The sequence below is a fragment of the Mobula hypostoma genome, unplaced genomic scaffold (genome assembly GCF_963921235.1).
Source record: "Mobula hypostoma unplaced genomic scaffold, sMobHyp1.1 scaffold_36, whole genome shotgun sequence".
NCBI classification, from domain to species: Eukaryota; Metazoa; Chordata; class Chondrichthyes; order Myliobatiformes; family Myliobatidae; genus Mobula; species Mobula hypostoma.
Genome location: NW_026948187.1, coordinates 1,590,704 through 1,606,004, shown reverse-complemented (window position 1 = coordinate 1,606,004; position 15,301 = coordinate 1,590,704). Strand labels below are relative to the sequence as shown.

Here is a 15,301-nt window from a genome sequence, read left to right as displayed (position 1 = left end):
TCAATTGCAGGGGGCTCTGGATAGATATATTCCTCAGACAGGGAAAGAATATCCGGATAAGTGAACTATAGTTCACAAGAGATGGGAATGTGTCATCGAGGAGAAAAAACGTTCTTTAGGTTTAGGAAGCAACATTCAGTCAATTGTCTTGAGAATTATAATGTAGCTAGAACTAAGGTTAAGAATGGACTTAGAGGTAGAAAAGAACTTGAAGCCCAAGGCGAGTATGATTAAGGAAAGCACCAAGGCACGCAGGGAAGAATCCAAAGGGTGCTGCCTGGATTAGAGATTTCATAAGGAAAGGTTGAGTGACTGAGGTTGAGGTGAATTGATAGAGGTGTGTAGATTGAGAGGCATAGATAGAGTTGACAGACAACACCTTTTTTTCAGAGCACCAGTGGCTACCAGAGGATATCTGTATATGGAGTCAGACTCTATGTGACCATAACACAATGTTGCAACAGAATGGTACTGTGCTGTAATGTTCTCTATTCTCTGGTTAAAGTGCCTATGACCTGGTTTTTCAGAGCTGCTCCTGGTGAGTCCACTAGGGGTTCGTCTATTCCGGATTGAGTGTTGTGCAATGAACCACAATTGATTAGAAAGCTTCAGGTAAAATAATCCTTTAGAGGTAAGTATCATGGAATTGGCACTGAAATTTGAGGAGAAGCTAGATTCAGATATATCAGCATTACAGTGGAGTAAAGGGAACTACAGAGCCATGAGAGTGAAGTTAGTCAGAGCTAATTGAAAAAAGAACACTGGCAGGGATGACAGAAGGACATCAATGGCTCTAATTTCTCGAAGCAATTTGGAAGGCACAGGACATATACATCACAAAGTGGAAGGAATTTTCTAAAGGAAAAATGACACAATCGTGGCGAACAAAAGAAGTCAAAGCGAACATAAAAGCCGGAGAGAGGGCATATAATAGAGTAAATATCAATGGAAGGTTAGAGGATTGGTAAGCTTTTAAAAACCAACAGAATTCAACTAAAAAGTCATTGAGAAAATGAAGATCTAATACCAATCTAAGCAAGCGAATGCGATTAATGAAGATACCAAACGTCTCTTCAGATGCCTCTTCAGTCTCTTCATAAAATGTGATAGAGAGGCGAGAATGGCTATCAGACTACTGGAAAACGAAGCTGGAGAATTAGTAATGGGGGACGAACTAAATAATGTTTTGCATGGTGGCAGTTAAAGGTGTCAGGGATCATGAAGTGTGTAAAATTTTCATAACTAGAGAGAATGTTCTGGGGAAACTGAAAGGTTTGAAGGTAGATAACTGACCTGTACCAGATGGTGAGCACTTCAGGGTTCTGAAGGAAGTGGCTGAAGAAATCACGGAGGCATTGGTAATGGTGTTTTAAATATCACTAGATTCCGAAAGACTGGAAAATTGCAAATGCTGCATCACTGTTCATGAAGGGAGAGAGGCAGGAGAAAGGTAACTATGTGCCAGTTAATCTGGCCTCAGTGATCGGAAAATGTTGGAGTTGGTTATTAAGTATGAAGTCTCATGGCACTTGAAGACATCAAAAGGCATCGTCAGCATGGTTTCCTCAAAGGAAAATCTTGCCTGAAAAATCTGTTGGAAGTATTTGAAGAAATGAAAAATAGGATAGATAAAGGAGAATTGGTTGATATACATGTTTTGGTTTTTCAGAAGTACTTTGGCAATGTGCCGTAAAAAAGACTGCTTAACAAGTTACGAGCCCATGGTACTACAGGAGAGATTCCAGTAGTGATAAAGCAATGACTGATTGACAGGAGTCAAACGTACCAATACAGAAATATTTTCTGTTTGGCTGCCGGTGACAAGTGGTGTTCCGCAGGATCTGTGTTAGGACCGATTCTCTTTATGCTATATGTCAACGATTTTGATGATGGAATTGATGGCATTGATGGCTTTGTTGCAAAGTTTGCAGATAGGATGAATCTCGGTGGAGGTGCAGGTAGTTTTGAGGAAGTAGAGAGGCTACAGAAGGTCGTACAGATTAGGAGAATGGGAAAACTAAATGGCAGAGGGAATACAGTGCCAGGAAGTGTATGGTCATGCACTTCGGTAGAGGAAATGAAAGAGTCGACTGTTTTTGAAATGGAGAGAAAATACAACAAAAACTGTGGTAAAACTGGATGGAAGTCCTTGTGCAGGGTTCTCTAAAGGTTAATTTGCCATTTTAATCTATGGTGGGGAAGGCAAATGCAATGTTGGCATTTATTAGATTAGATTATGAGGACACGCAGTCCTCTTCTATTGTCATTTAGTAATGCATGCATTAAGAAATGATACAATATTCCTCCGGTGTGATATCACAAAAACACAGGACAAACCAAGACTGAAAAAACTAACAAAAAACGCATAATTTTAACATCTAGTTACAACAGTGCAACAATACTATAACTTGATGAAGAACAGGTCATGGCACAGTAAAAAATGTTCAAAGTCTCTCGAATGTCCCACATCTCACGCAGACAGGAGAAGGAAGAAAAATCTCCCTGCCATGCCCGACCACAGTCCGACTCTGAGTCGTCCGAAAACTTCGAGCTCCGATCAGCCCTCCGACACCAAGTACCGAGCACCATCTCTATTCAAACGATTTGACCTCAGCCTCGGTCGCCAGCAGCAGGCAAAGCCGGGGATTTTGGGGCCTACCCTCCGGAAGATTCTCGATCACGCAGTAACAGCGGCAGCGAACAGGCGTTTCAGAAATTTCTCCAGATGTTCTCCTGTGCTTTCACGTCTGCCTCCATTTATTTGAAGACAACTGGGATATATAAGCAATGATGTAATGCTGAGACTTTATAAAGCACTGAAGAGGACTCACTTAGAGTATTGTGAGTAGGTTGCGCCTTTAACCTTGAGAGAATGTAATGAAATTAGAAAAGGTTCATAGTAGGTTCACGAAAATATGATTGAATGGCTTGTTACATGAAGAGCGCTTGGTGACTCTGGGGCTGTATTCATTAGAATAGGGGTGACCTCATTTATACCTATCAAATTGTGAAAGCTCTTGATAGAGTGGACATGGAGAAGATGTTCACTATTGAGGCGAGTCTCGGACCAGAGTTAACAGCTTCAGAATAGAGGAGCGCCATTTTTGTACAGAAATGAGGAGGAATTTCTTTATCCAGAGAGGAATAATTCTGAAACAACAGGAATTCTGCAGATGCTGGAAATTCAAGCAACACACGTCAAAGTTGCTGGTGAACGCAGCAGGCCAAGCAGCATCTCTAGGAAGAGGTGCAGTCGACGTTTCAGGCCAAGACCCTTCGTCAGGACTAACTGAAGGAAGAGTGAGTAAGGACTCACTCTTCCTTCAGTTAGTCCTGACGAAGGGTCTCGGCCTGAAACGTCGACTGCACCTCTCCCTAGGAATAATTCTGTGCAATTCTTGCCACTAGCAGCTTTGGAGGCAGAGTTTGATAGATTCTTGATTGGTCAGAGCATGAAGGGATATGGGGAGAAGGAAAGTTGGATCAAGCATGATGAATGGCAATGCAGAATCAGTGGGCAAAATGGCCTATTCTGATCTGAAATTTTAAGGTCTTATGGTATAATCTTTCTAACTTATGGCACAAGTTAAAGGGTAAACAGTATAATGCAACTGGTGGTATGGGGGTACAATATTCTCATGGCCTAGGGAAGAAGCTGTTTCCCATCCTTACAGTTTTTCCTAATGCTCTCTGATGTTGCGGGTTCATACAGATTGTTGGACAGACAGGAAGGAACATTGATAATGCAAAGGGCCTGTATTCTCTGCATACCTAATAAATACCTCGGACAAGTGGAAGGAAGATCTAGCTGATCACCTCAATCCTTAGATTGTAGTCAGACACCTTGCAATTTCCATACCAGCCACTCTCAATGGTACTCATGTAAAATTATTTAGAATGGTGGGGTAGGGTGGCGAGGGGCAGGGGAAGAGAACCTTACCTGGCATTCTGTACTCAGGAATTGGAAAAGTTATGATTTCTTGATTAAAAAAAAATGGGATTGAGAGACCAGGAGAAATTGTGTTATGTTAACGCTCAGAAACGTGGTGCTCCTGTTTCCGCTGATGAGCTGCTCATGTGCTGCAAGGAATGGTCAGTTTGTACCTTGCTGAAGTTCATAGTATTTTTAGTCTGGTCCACGTTGTGACTCAAGGTGTTGTGGTCGCACTATTCTCCTATCCGCTCTCTCTCCTCTCTGTACGTCATTGCATTATCATTGCTGATGAGTCCAACCACTGTTGCATCATTGGTGAGCCTGATGATTTGGTTTGGTAGAGTCAACCCTAGGAAGGCCGGTGCTCAGCCTGATGGAGTTAGGGATGTTTTCTGCCACAAGTAATGACTGTAGCCTTTGTATATAGAAGTCCAAAATTCAATTAGAGGGAGAAGGGTTAGTAACCAAGGAGGACACCAGCCTCAGAGATTATCATGAGATAATGCTGAGGTAAAGTCAGTAAATAACACCCTGTCATATGAGATACCATTTTCCAGGCGGGGCAGGACGAAGGGAAGGGCAGAGACCATGGTGTCATTAGTTGACTGATCTGAGCAAAAAGCAAACTAGAAAGCACTCACTGTCGCAGGAGGGTGGGATTTAATGCAGTGCATAACCAGCCACCCAAAGCACTTCATTCTTTTTGCTGTCACTGCCACAAGACATTAGTCATCGACGGAGCTTACTGTCTCCCTCTTGGGTGCCAGGTCCTCACCACCTTTCCTGCCTATGGCTTTGGTTCCGACGTGGATCACAATCATTGGCTACTCACACTTCCACTTAGGAATACTGTGAACTCTAACAGAGAAGTCTCCGTCATCCTGGAAACTGCGAGGCAACATTCCTGGAATGAATGTACAGATTCTTAGAGTACAGCCAGTGAATAGGCAGCAGTCTAGACAATGATGAGCAGCATTATCCCCAGTCCCCCTGTAATATCACTGGTAGGAACAGTATGTGAGTGACATGATTTCCAATGTTAATTCACGATCACCTCTTCGAAGTTGAAGCAAAGTGATCATGTTCTAATGGGGGCAGACCGGCCGTCAGCTCAGAAACCACCCCAGTGTCCACATCAACATTCAACGCATTCAACAGCGACACACTGTAGACAATTGACAGCTGGTAATTAATACAACTCACCCTTGTGCTGTTTGGTATACGAGGGGAAAGGAGCACTGAAGGGAATCTGTGTGGTCACAGTGAGAAAGTGCTAGGCATATAGAGAAGTGCCTGAAATTCATAACGCATTTGTGATCCTGGCACCAAGCGAGTGGCCTGAATAACTGTGCTTCCCTGCAGCTGGGATCTTGATCACTTTCACAGCCTCTGCCATACTGATAACTTTCAGTCCAAACTAAAAAAACCAAAGTTCGATAGTTCAAAATTCAAAGTAAAATTTATTATCATAATACAAACATGTCACCACATACAACCCTGATATTTTTTTAACTGTGGGCATAATTAGCAAATCCATAGAACAGTAACCATAAACTATAATCATCAGGAACAGTTAATGTAAACAAACTATGCAACTGTAAATATAAATAAACAGCAATAAATAACGAGCTTGAGGAAACAATGTAACAGACCGTAAATGAGTGTCGCTACCCCTTTTGCTCAAGAGCCTGATGACTGAGGAGTAGTAACTGTTCTTGAAGCTGGTGGTGTGAGTCCAAAGGTTCTTGTACTTTATACCTGATGGCAGCAGGAAGGGAAAAGCATGGCTTGGATGGTGAGTTTCTTTGATGATGGATGCTGCTTTTCTATGGCAACATTTCATGTAGATCTGCTCAATGGTTGGGAGGGTTTCACCCATGACGTACTAGGCTAAATCCAGTCGGGATTTCCCACTGAAAATGAAAGGCATTTCAGTTCCCGTATCAGGCTGGAATTCAGCCAGTCAGCACACTTTTCACCATGCCTCTATTGACGTTTGCCAAAGTGTTCGATGATATGCTGAACCTCCGCATACTCCTGAGGAACCATAGAACACTACAGCACAGAATTAGAGGCAATGTTGTGCTTTCTTCCCAATAAATGCAAAACACAACGAAACAGGGTAATACTTGATGAATAACATTTGCAGTCTGAATGCACAGCTGCTCGCCCGGACGAAGTCAAACCGAGTATGAATGATTTGGATTTCCGCTATCACTTGGCAGTGCAGTTGGAGGAGACATTTGACCATTTCTGTCTGGGCATTTCCACAAAGTTCAGTTATCAGACACTGACAGATCTGGCAAGCGACCAGTCAGCTATGATACGTGAAACAGCACCTGGGCCCGATGATGGGTGAGGCTCACGCTCATCTGGAGCTTTAGGTGTTCAGGGTTTAAATCCGAGGTGTGACTGTGAAATCCACGAATACTATTCCCATCCAGGAGGAGATAATATTCTGCATCTGAATGACTCACACTTTCACATTAAGACCGCGTCTGGTTCCCCGTAATGACAACAGATGATTCTGCCCATCTGCAGTGAATCGATTCCCCGTAAGCCTGAAACAGATGTAAAAATACAAAAGGTGTTATACAGTGTCAATAACAGGGGGATGATCTTGCTATTTCAACATCAAATAGCGCCAGGAAAGCCCAGTGAAATTTTATGACACTATACATTAATATAGATACTCACGTGATTTGTTTCAAACTCTTGCATCGCAGTATCAGCCGGCGGAACGAGTGAGTGGATTCGTCTGTGAAGGAGTTTCCTCCCAGGTCCAAAATTTTCAGTGAACTCAGTCTGTTGAGAACGAGGCAGAGGGACTGCGTGCTGGAATCGGTCAGCCCATTATTGTACAGACTGGGGATCCGAGAGATAAAGAACAAGAGTCAGATTAATTGCATTTGCGTTTATATACACACACACACACATATATATGTATGTGTGTATGTATGTATGTATATGTATGTATGTATATGTATATATGTATGTGTATATATACATACTCGCACTGAAACTAACATGGATGATAGAGTTAGTGAGTATTGGGTCATGGCACCATAAACATTGCAACAGGCCACTCTGTCCATGACTCCGTGTTTTCTCACTTTGTCAAGACTCTGCTTCTAAAACTCTCTCCTGCAGTGTATTACTGGTAAGCACCATTCTGTTTCAAAATGTTGGCACACACCACCAACCTCACATCTCCAGCTATTTCCATAAAACTCCAATGTCTCATGTAGGTAGAATTATTCTGCAATCTTCATCTAGGTCTTACTTTTGAACACTTCATTAACCACTCTGATCCACCTCCGTCCCAGGGAAAACTGACTGATCCTCCCCCAGGCTCTCATAACAGTAATGTCCCATTCCAGGCAACACCCCAGCAAGGGCAACTTGACAGTAGATTCTGTAATATGTAGAAAACTGTGAATCACTGGAGGACTGAGGTGGCAATGCGGAATCTATGGAGGCATAGTTGCCGTTTCCGATGGAGTCATTGAATGAGGACCAACATCCTATCAACTTTTACTGCCCTATCTCCAGCGCCATCACGTTCTTCCTTTCACAGGATGGCCAGACTGCAGCTGGGATCTGAACAATATTTGATGAAGTTAGAAATGTTTTCATTACTTGGGTCATTATAATGAATGTCCCAAATAATGAAGACCAGTCGTCCTGGGGCCATTTTTACCGCGTTGAGAAAGATGTTCACAGTCAGTTAAGAACATAACTTGTCACACTGATCCTTACTCTAGCTCCAGTAGTTTACATTGGAAGTTCACCAGCACCCCAGACAAACGTTTCACCCCTGAGTCTCCGATATTGTTATCACCCAGTGACAGAAGCTTCAGGGAACAGTTTGTTTTGAGAGCGATAGCAAGATCCTCACTGAACGAATCTGTGAGAGCGACATCCCATAATCTGAGGGACAGAGATGAAGGTGGAAATGGATACATTTCAGTATGGAAAAAGGAGGATTTGTTTTCACTTCCAATTCACTCTATGTTGATAATACTCCTCTTAGTACAGACTTCATATTATTGATATTAATAATGGTCCACTCTCTCGAATGTAATTAAATTACAGACACATAGCAATTGTAAAATATGACCTCTCCATAGTCTGACTCTTACCGTAGTTTCTGTATTTTACAATCTGGGCTATTCAAAGATCCAAATATCAGCTTCACTCCTGAATCACCCAGATTATTATAGTCCAGGGCAAGATCCACCAGTGACGGGCTAGTAGCTAGAGCAGAGGCGAGATACTCTGCACCAGAAGCTGTGAGACCGATTCTACATAGCCTGCAGTTCAAAAGAAGCAAACGTAACCCGGTGCAAATTTGTCATTATTATTCCAGCTGAGGTCAAATCGTAACCAAAATTCTACAACATTAGGCTTAAAGTTGTGAACACAATTTCTCAGTCTGGTACTTACCGCAATTCCTGTATTTTACAATGCGGGTACTTCAGAGCCTCAGACAGCAGTTTCATTCCTGAATCCTCCAGTTTATTGTTATCCAGTTCCAGTTTGTTCAGTGAGTGATTTGTTCTGAGAATGCAGGCAAGATTCCTGGCGCAAAGAGCTGTGAAACTGTTGTTCTTCAGCCTTATGGCCAGAAGAATTAGAGTGAGGGGAAAAGTGAGTGAGAATGAGACAGGGAGAGCATCAGGGAGAAGATCAGCACACTATTGAATCTGTCCCTGTTCCTGATAATACCACTAATGCCATACAACAGAGATTACAAACAGTATCTGTCACTCTCCAGTACTTACCCCAATTTCTGTATTTTACATTCCGAGTTATTCAGAACTCCTAACAGCTCTTTTACACCTGTATCTCCCAGTCTATTATCCTTCATATCGAGCTCCGTCAGTGAGCGGTTTTTAACAAGAGCAGAGGCGAGGATTGCAGTCTGAGAGGCTGTGATACGGTTATTGCCCAATCTGGCGTCCCATAATCAAAAGGAAAAAAGGAAGACTCGGAACTCAGAAGAGACAACTCAATACAGATAATCAGATTGCACCAGTAGTTATGTGAATTGTTCATAATTGTGTCTGTACATATTCTGTGTTTTTATATATCAGACATCTCATAGAATGATGCTTACCGCAGTTTTTCTATTTTACAGTCCTGATCCCTCAGAGCTGCAGAGATTAGGTTGACTGCTGAATCACCCTCACCCAAATCATTGTTTGCCAATCTGAATAAAAAGAGAGACCTGTGAGACTCAAGTTCAATCACTTATCACTTAACACATTTTGTCATTCCGATACTTCAAATAAATATTTCAAAGTATTGAAGATTTCAGCTACATTATTCTCAGATGAAGAATAAATCCCAATATGTTCAATGCCATTTGTTTTCAAGGTCTACCTTCAGTTGTTCTTTCTAAATTTCTCTGTCTGATTTTGCTTCCTGAATTATTTTCTTGTTATAATTTAGCTCATATTTGTCAAACATGCATAATTTATAATGCAAATTAAATCCCAGATTTAACAAACGAAGGGCCACATTCCATAAAATTAAACAGGAACTTGATCTGTCCTGTGCAGAATTCACATTAGCAGCCGGGGAATTCTTCCAGGAACGTTTCCGGACAGGCAGAATTTCCAGAGATGCATATTTTCAAAGTACCATCGCCCTTCGTTTATAGCGGGCAGTTTTCATTTCAAACCCAACCATTCTTAAGGAATATTTGGAGACTCCGTCTCAAGCAGAGACGAAGACAGGGACAGATCATACCCGCTACCAATAAAACAGATAATGTGTGATGTGAGGCTGGCCACAGAATTGGTCCAATTATGACTCTAGTCTCAGGATAATTGATACTAAAATTTCTATGTACCAATGAGAGGTCAAAGAACAATAGAGCTGTTATGACTGAATCATTGGCTGCCTGGTCCAGAAAGGCAGAAGGGTTGCAAATGAGTGAAGGGATGTAGGCGATGGAAAAGTCCAAAGGATTGTGTCATTATTGAGTTACGCTAACATCTGACCACCTACAGGAAGCTCAGATCACCCACTGACAACAGAGCTGTGCCCTGACCTTTGTTAATTAATGGTGATGTGGCTGCTCCCTGGGCAATACATGGTGATAGTCACTGTCGTTCTCCCAGAGAAGGAAAAAGATGCTGTTAATCTTTGCTAATCATCAGTCAATGAAAATCTTCAAAATTTAGTCATCGGTAAACTGATGAAACAACGACACAGGGCTAAATATTTGGCTATTTGGCTAAATATGTTTAACATTAAATCTTTAATTTTCATTGTTAGAAAATCTTAATATTTAGAATTACCCCAACTCTTGACATCTGTGGAGACTGGGTGCCAGCCGTTGGAGTCCTTCACACTGAATGTAGCAGTGATCCAGGTTGAGGTGCTTTATTGTATCACAGAGTCCGATGACATGAGACAGGACCGCGCAGTCAATAGGGGTCAGTCGCAGTCCACTAAGTGAAAGTTTTTCCACAGACCCTAGTGCTTCCTGAGCTAGCACACGATTCTGAGACTCAAACAGGTAGTGCAATGTGTTCAGGAGGCTCCTTTTATCGGCTTCTTTCTCTGTGTTTCCACTCTGACGTTTGAACTCCCCCTTCAGAAAGTCAATCACCTGGCAGGCTGTATCGACAGGAAATGGACCCAGAACCTCCTTCCAGCGCCAGGCTGACCCCGAGGAGAGACCAGCAACAAAACGGAGAAATACCTCAAACCGCCCATCTGTCATGCAGCAGGCTTCAGCGAGGATCTTCACAGTATCCTTGAGGTCTGAGGTCAGGAATTGTGCGACTGCAGCTACAAACTCTTGGATGGTGAGGTGTGGGAATGTGTACACCACACACCGGGCAGAATCCTCTCTCTCCAAAAGCTCCATCAAGAACCCGGACAGGAACTGGGAAGGTTGCAGTTTGTACTTGATCAAATCTCCATCTGTAAACACAATCTTCCTCTCAGACACTCCTGTGAAGGCCATCTGACCAACCCTGAGTAACACATCACGGGGGTTCTCGATCTCACGGCCGTGGTTTTTCAGGATGTTGTAAATATAGTAGGAAAATAGTTGGGTGATGGTCTTGGGAACTCGCTGCAGGTCCCTGTCTCCTTTTATGAAGAAGGGTCCCAGTGCCAGAGCGAGGATCCAGCAGTAGGAGGGGTTGTAGCTCATGGTGTACAAGATCTCATTCTCCTTCACATGTTTGAAAACAGCTGCTGCCACCGTCTGATCTTCAAAATGCCTGATGAAATATTCCTTCCGTTCCTCACCAACAAATCCCAGGATTTCAGCCCAGACACTAATCTCTGCCTTTTCCAATGAATGTAACGCAGTGGGGCGGGTGGTCACCAGCACTGAACACCCTGGGAGCAGTTTGTGCTGGATTAAACTATACACAATGTCGGACACGAGGCACCGGAATTCTGGGTCTGCACAGCACTGCTGAGGTTCTGTGTCTCTCTGACTCTCAGTAAAATCAATCCCATCCTTTAGTTCATCCAAACCATCAAATATAAACAGCAACCCCTCCGGGTTCTTCCAGACTTCTTCCAGACTATTCTCAAAGTAAGGATACTGTTGCAGAATCAGTTCCGTCAGGCTTATTTCACGGTTAATGGTGTTTAGATCCCTGAATTTGAAACTGAACACAAAATGGTAATGTTGGTATATTTTCCCCGTGGCCCAGTCATAAACAATCTTCTGCATCATTGTTGTTTTCCCGATGCCCGGGACTCCGGCCACTGCTGCTGAATTCCCAGGTTTCACACTGTTCACTGATGTTGGATTCACAGATTCAAATCCAAAGAATCTCTTTATTCGCTGCCAGTAAGTTACATTATGGGAAAAACTACTTTGAAGCAACTGATCGGCACGGATTTTCTCCAACTCCCCCCGAAGATGCTTCATTCTCCACTCCTCATGGTCTCGGCCTCTTGCCAGCAGCTCGTGTTCCACAAACCTCTGTCCTCGAACAGAAGAAATGACCGTCAGCTCAGCGTATCGATCAACCAGCTTGAAAACCTTAACCTTCTCACTCAACAGGATCGTGTTCACTCTGAGCTTTTCAGTTTCTTCCCGCAGTGTCTTCTTGTGTTTCTCATGAACATCTTCCATGGGAACAGATAGAAAATTGACACAGTTAGATTCTCAACTGAATAGCGATACATGCAAAATTCAAATCACTAGAATTTCAACAGTTAACTCTAAAGTGCTGTGGTTGTTACCACCGAAAGTGAAAATCCACCAAGACACAGCTGTTTGGCCTGTAACCAATATGCAAAAAAAAAAATTAAAATCAAGTCTTCACAGGGCTGTCAGCTGTGAAGGTGAACATATCTCTAATACTCCACTGCAACTGCCTGTGTTGACCAACTCAAGACCCTTTAATTTCCAGGTACTTTATTTTGAGGATAAAGTTTGAAAATCCACATGATTAAGGGTCTCAACCTGACACGTCGACTGTTCATTTCCCTCTGTAGACGCTGCCTGGCCATATGAGCATTGTCAAAATCTGTAATATCTTCATATTGACAGGCGATGTTTTGTCAAGTTAAAACAGTCACCGCATGTGTAGAAAAAAAACAGTATTAACCTTTCAGGTCACTGTCCTTATGAAGCCCTTAGAAAATCTGAATATCTTCAATTGCAGATGAAAATGAGGTTGGAAAGAATGGGCAACCACAATGCTAAATTAACCTCAGTCCCTTCTGCCTGCACCTCCCCTCCTTTCATGTTTACATGTCTAACAGTCCCTTACGTGTCTCTGTCCAGCACCCTTGGCTGCACACTCCAGGTACCCATCACTCTTTATCCCGACACATCTCCTTCAGAGTTTCCCTCTCTCACCTCAAACGGAAACCCTCTGGCATTAGGCATTTCAAACAAGATACTGGTTGTCAACTCTATCTATCAGCATCTTACAAAGCTCTGTCTGTTCCGCCCGCTGACCACAGCAATCCAGAGAAAACAAGCCATGTTTGTCTGAACTCTCCATAGAGTACACTCCTGTTGGCCAGGAGGCAAGCGGCGGTGGAAAGCCTCTACTCTGCATCGCAAGACCCTTTTCCCAGTGTGATACAGCCAGCCTGTCCTGGGAACCCATACATATGACCTTTCTGATGGAGACTCTGGCTAACAAGACTGCCACCGTGCTCAAGCACACAGATCGAGCCCTGAACCGAGTATCGATCGTAATTTTGTCTATACGAACCGCTGCCTTGCAGGTGGATGACCTTAGATTACCTGCTCACAGAGAAGCCCAGCCCATGTCCTATCATTGATGAAGAATGCTGCACATACATTCTTGCCGAATCCGGGAATCTGCTTCCACAAAACAGATTCCTCCCTACACATTCTTCCAATCACAATAAACGTATGTTCTCTGGTATTAGCCATTGCCACCCGGGGAGAATAGGTGATGGCTGTAGGTTCTACCTGTGCCTTTTATCACCTTATACACCTGTATGAAGTTGCCTCTCATCCCCCTTCATTCAAAAGAGGGAAGTCCTAGATTGCTCTAGGATGTGTAATCTAATATGGGCAGTGTCCTGGCAAATCTCCTTTGAACTTTCTTTAAAGTTTCCACATCTACCCTATAAGGAGGCAACCAGAACTGAACACAACCTTCTATGTGTGGTCCAATCAGAGTTTTAAAGAGCTCCAATATTACTGCTTCTCATGGCTCTTGAGCTCAATCAAGATGGTGTCACGTGTGTAGTGTGTGTGGGGGTTTCGCAGTATATCAGCGGGAGGAGAGAGAGCAGCGCACTACACGTGTGCGGCCCTCCGGTGAAAATTGATATCTTATCCATTAAATAGGGGCCGTGGACAATTCTGATTTGATGGAGGCAGATGTGAAAGCATAGAGGAACATCTGGAGAAATTTCTGAAATGCCCGTTCACTGCTGTTGTTACTGCGTGGTAAGGAATCTTCCGGAGGGAAGGCCTCAAAATCCCCGGCTTTGCTTGCTGTTGGCGACCGAGATTGAGGTCGAATCGTTCGGACAGAGATGTCACTCAGTATTCGGTGTCAGAGAGCTGATCGGAGTCTCGAAGTTTTCGGATGACTCAGATTCGGACTGTGGTCGGGCGTGGCAGGGAGAGTTCTTCTTCCTTCGTTCTCCCGTCTGCGTGAGATGTGGGACATTTGACAGACTTTGAACTTTTTACTGTGCTCATGGACTTCTTCATCAAGTTATGGTATTGTTGCACTGTTGTAACTATATGTTATAATTATGTGGTTTTGTTAGTTTTTTCAGTCTTGGTCTGTCCTGTGTTTAGTGATATCACACCGGAGGAAATATTGTATCATTTCTTAATGCATGCATTACTAAATGACAATAAAAGAGGACTGCATGTCTTCATAATCTAATCTAATATTAGAACCAATGTAAGGGTTAATGAGGCTCAGCGGTTCATCAGGATCTGAACACTGGTCTATGGGTGTCACAGAATCCGCTAGGCGTTCAGGCCCAACGGCACTAAATAGATGGATCATTTAATATAATTCATTGTCACATTTTAAAAATTTGTCATAGATTCGATGATTAAAAAGTTTAAACTGCAACAGCTGAGCGATTGGGTGTGAATTCCGTGATCATTCCCTTCAAATCAAACATTTTTTTCCTGTCTCCCAGACTGTGCAAACCTGGGAAGCAGCAGCTCTGCCTCACACTGATTCTGGCAAGTCAGCGGTGTCAGAAAGTGAAACCTCTTACCTTTCAACTGAGGTGGTAATTCGGTTAACCCTTCGCTGATGTTCATGTATTCTGGTATATCAGCCCCTGTTTAAATCAATAAATTAAAATTGAATCATTGATCCAGTTACAATGGTTTTTATTGTCACTTTGTGTTCAATGTGTTGTTTTACTGTACCGAGCTCTTGGATTTCCTTCAATATTCTGTCCAACTTCAGTAACTCGTTTCGCATTTTAACAAATGCTTCCCACATCACCCTCCGGGCTCGGGACCCTTTCCCCATCACCAGGGTGAAGAATACCTTCGAACCCTCTGGCCGGTTTCGCTTCCCCACAAGTTCAGTGACTTTCTATAAATAACAAAAATAAATATATTGAGGAGTGTACTGACATAGCACATGCGGAAGGCCACTGCCCAGTCATGGGACGTCTCAGCAGCCAAGGTACAGTCACTGGACGGGCTCGTCACTCGTTCTGCAATCCTTGGATCGAGTCGTCAGCAGAAAAACAGGAAATGAAAACTAATAAAACTCTGGATTCACTAGTTGTAGCAGAGTGGGGAATGATCAATACAGGTTTAATGTGATCAGTTCCCATGTTGTTCAATATCCAACTTTCTACAGATTTACCAGTAAGGAAGTTTCAAGCTTGATAATTGTGGGGAATGCA

General features: G+C 43.1%; 2 protein-coding genes across 3 annotated transcripts in view; both read right to left on the bottom strand.

Moving 5' to 3' along the window:
* LOC134341616 (zinc finger protein 239-like) overlaps window positions 1-15,301 on the bottom strand; it is a 618,489-nt gene that overhangs the window by 410,263 nt on the left and 192,925 nt on the right. The gene's annotated exons all lie outside the window — the stretch shown is intronic.
* The window catches only part of LOC134341535 (uncharacterized), an 86,667-nt gene continuing 76,711 nt past the window's right edge, over window positions 5,346-15,301 (bottom strand). Inside the window, exons 11-20 of the mRNA XM_063039403.1 lie at window positions 14,811-14,982; window positions 14,654-14,719; window positions 10,243-12,043; window positions 9,054-9,146; window positions 8,719-8,889; window positions 8,381-8,551; window positions 8,077-8,247; window positions 7,694-7,864; window positions 6,632-6,799; window positions 5,346-6,495 (exon numbers count right to left, since the gene is read on the bottom strand). Coding sequence (XP_062895473.1) covers window positions 6,408-6,495; window positions 6,632-6,799; window positions 7,694-7,864; window positions 8,077-8,247; window positions 8,381-8,551; window positions 8,719-8,889; window positions 9,054-9,146; window positions 10,243-12,043; window positions 14,654-14,719; window positions 14,811-14,982 — 3,072 coding nt within the window. The 3' untranslated portion in view covers window positions 5,346-6,407. The remainder of the gene's footprint in view (window positions 6,496-6,631; window positions 6,800-7,693; window positions 7,865-8,076; window positions 8,248-8,380; window positions 8,552-8,718; window positions 8,890-9,053; window positions 9,147-10,242; window positions 12,044-14,653; window positions 14,720-14,810; window positions 14,983-15,301) is intronic.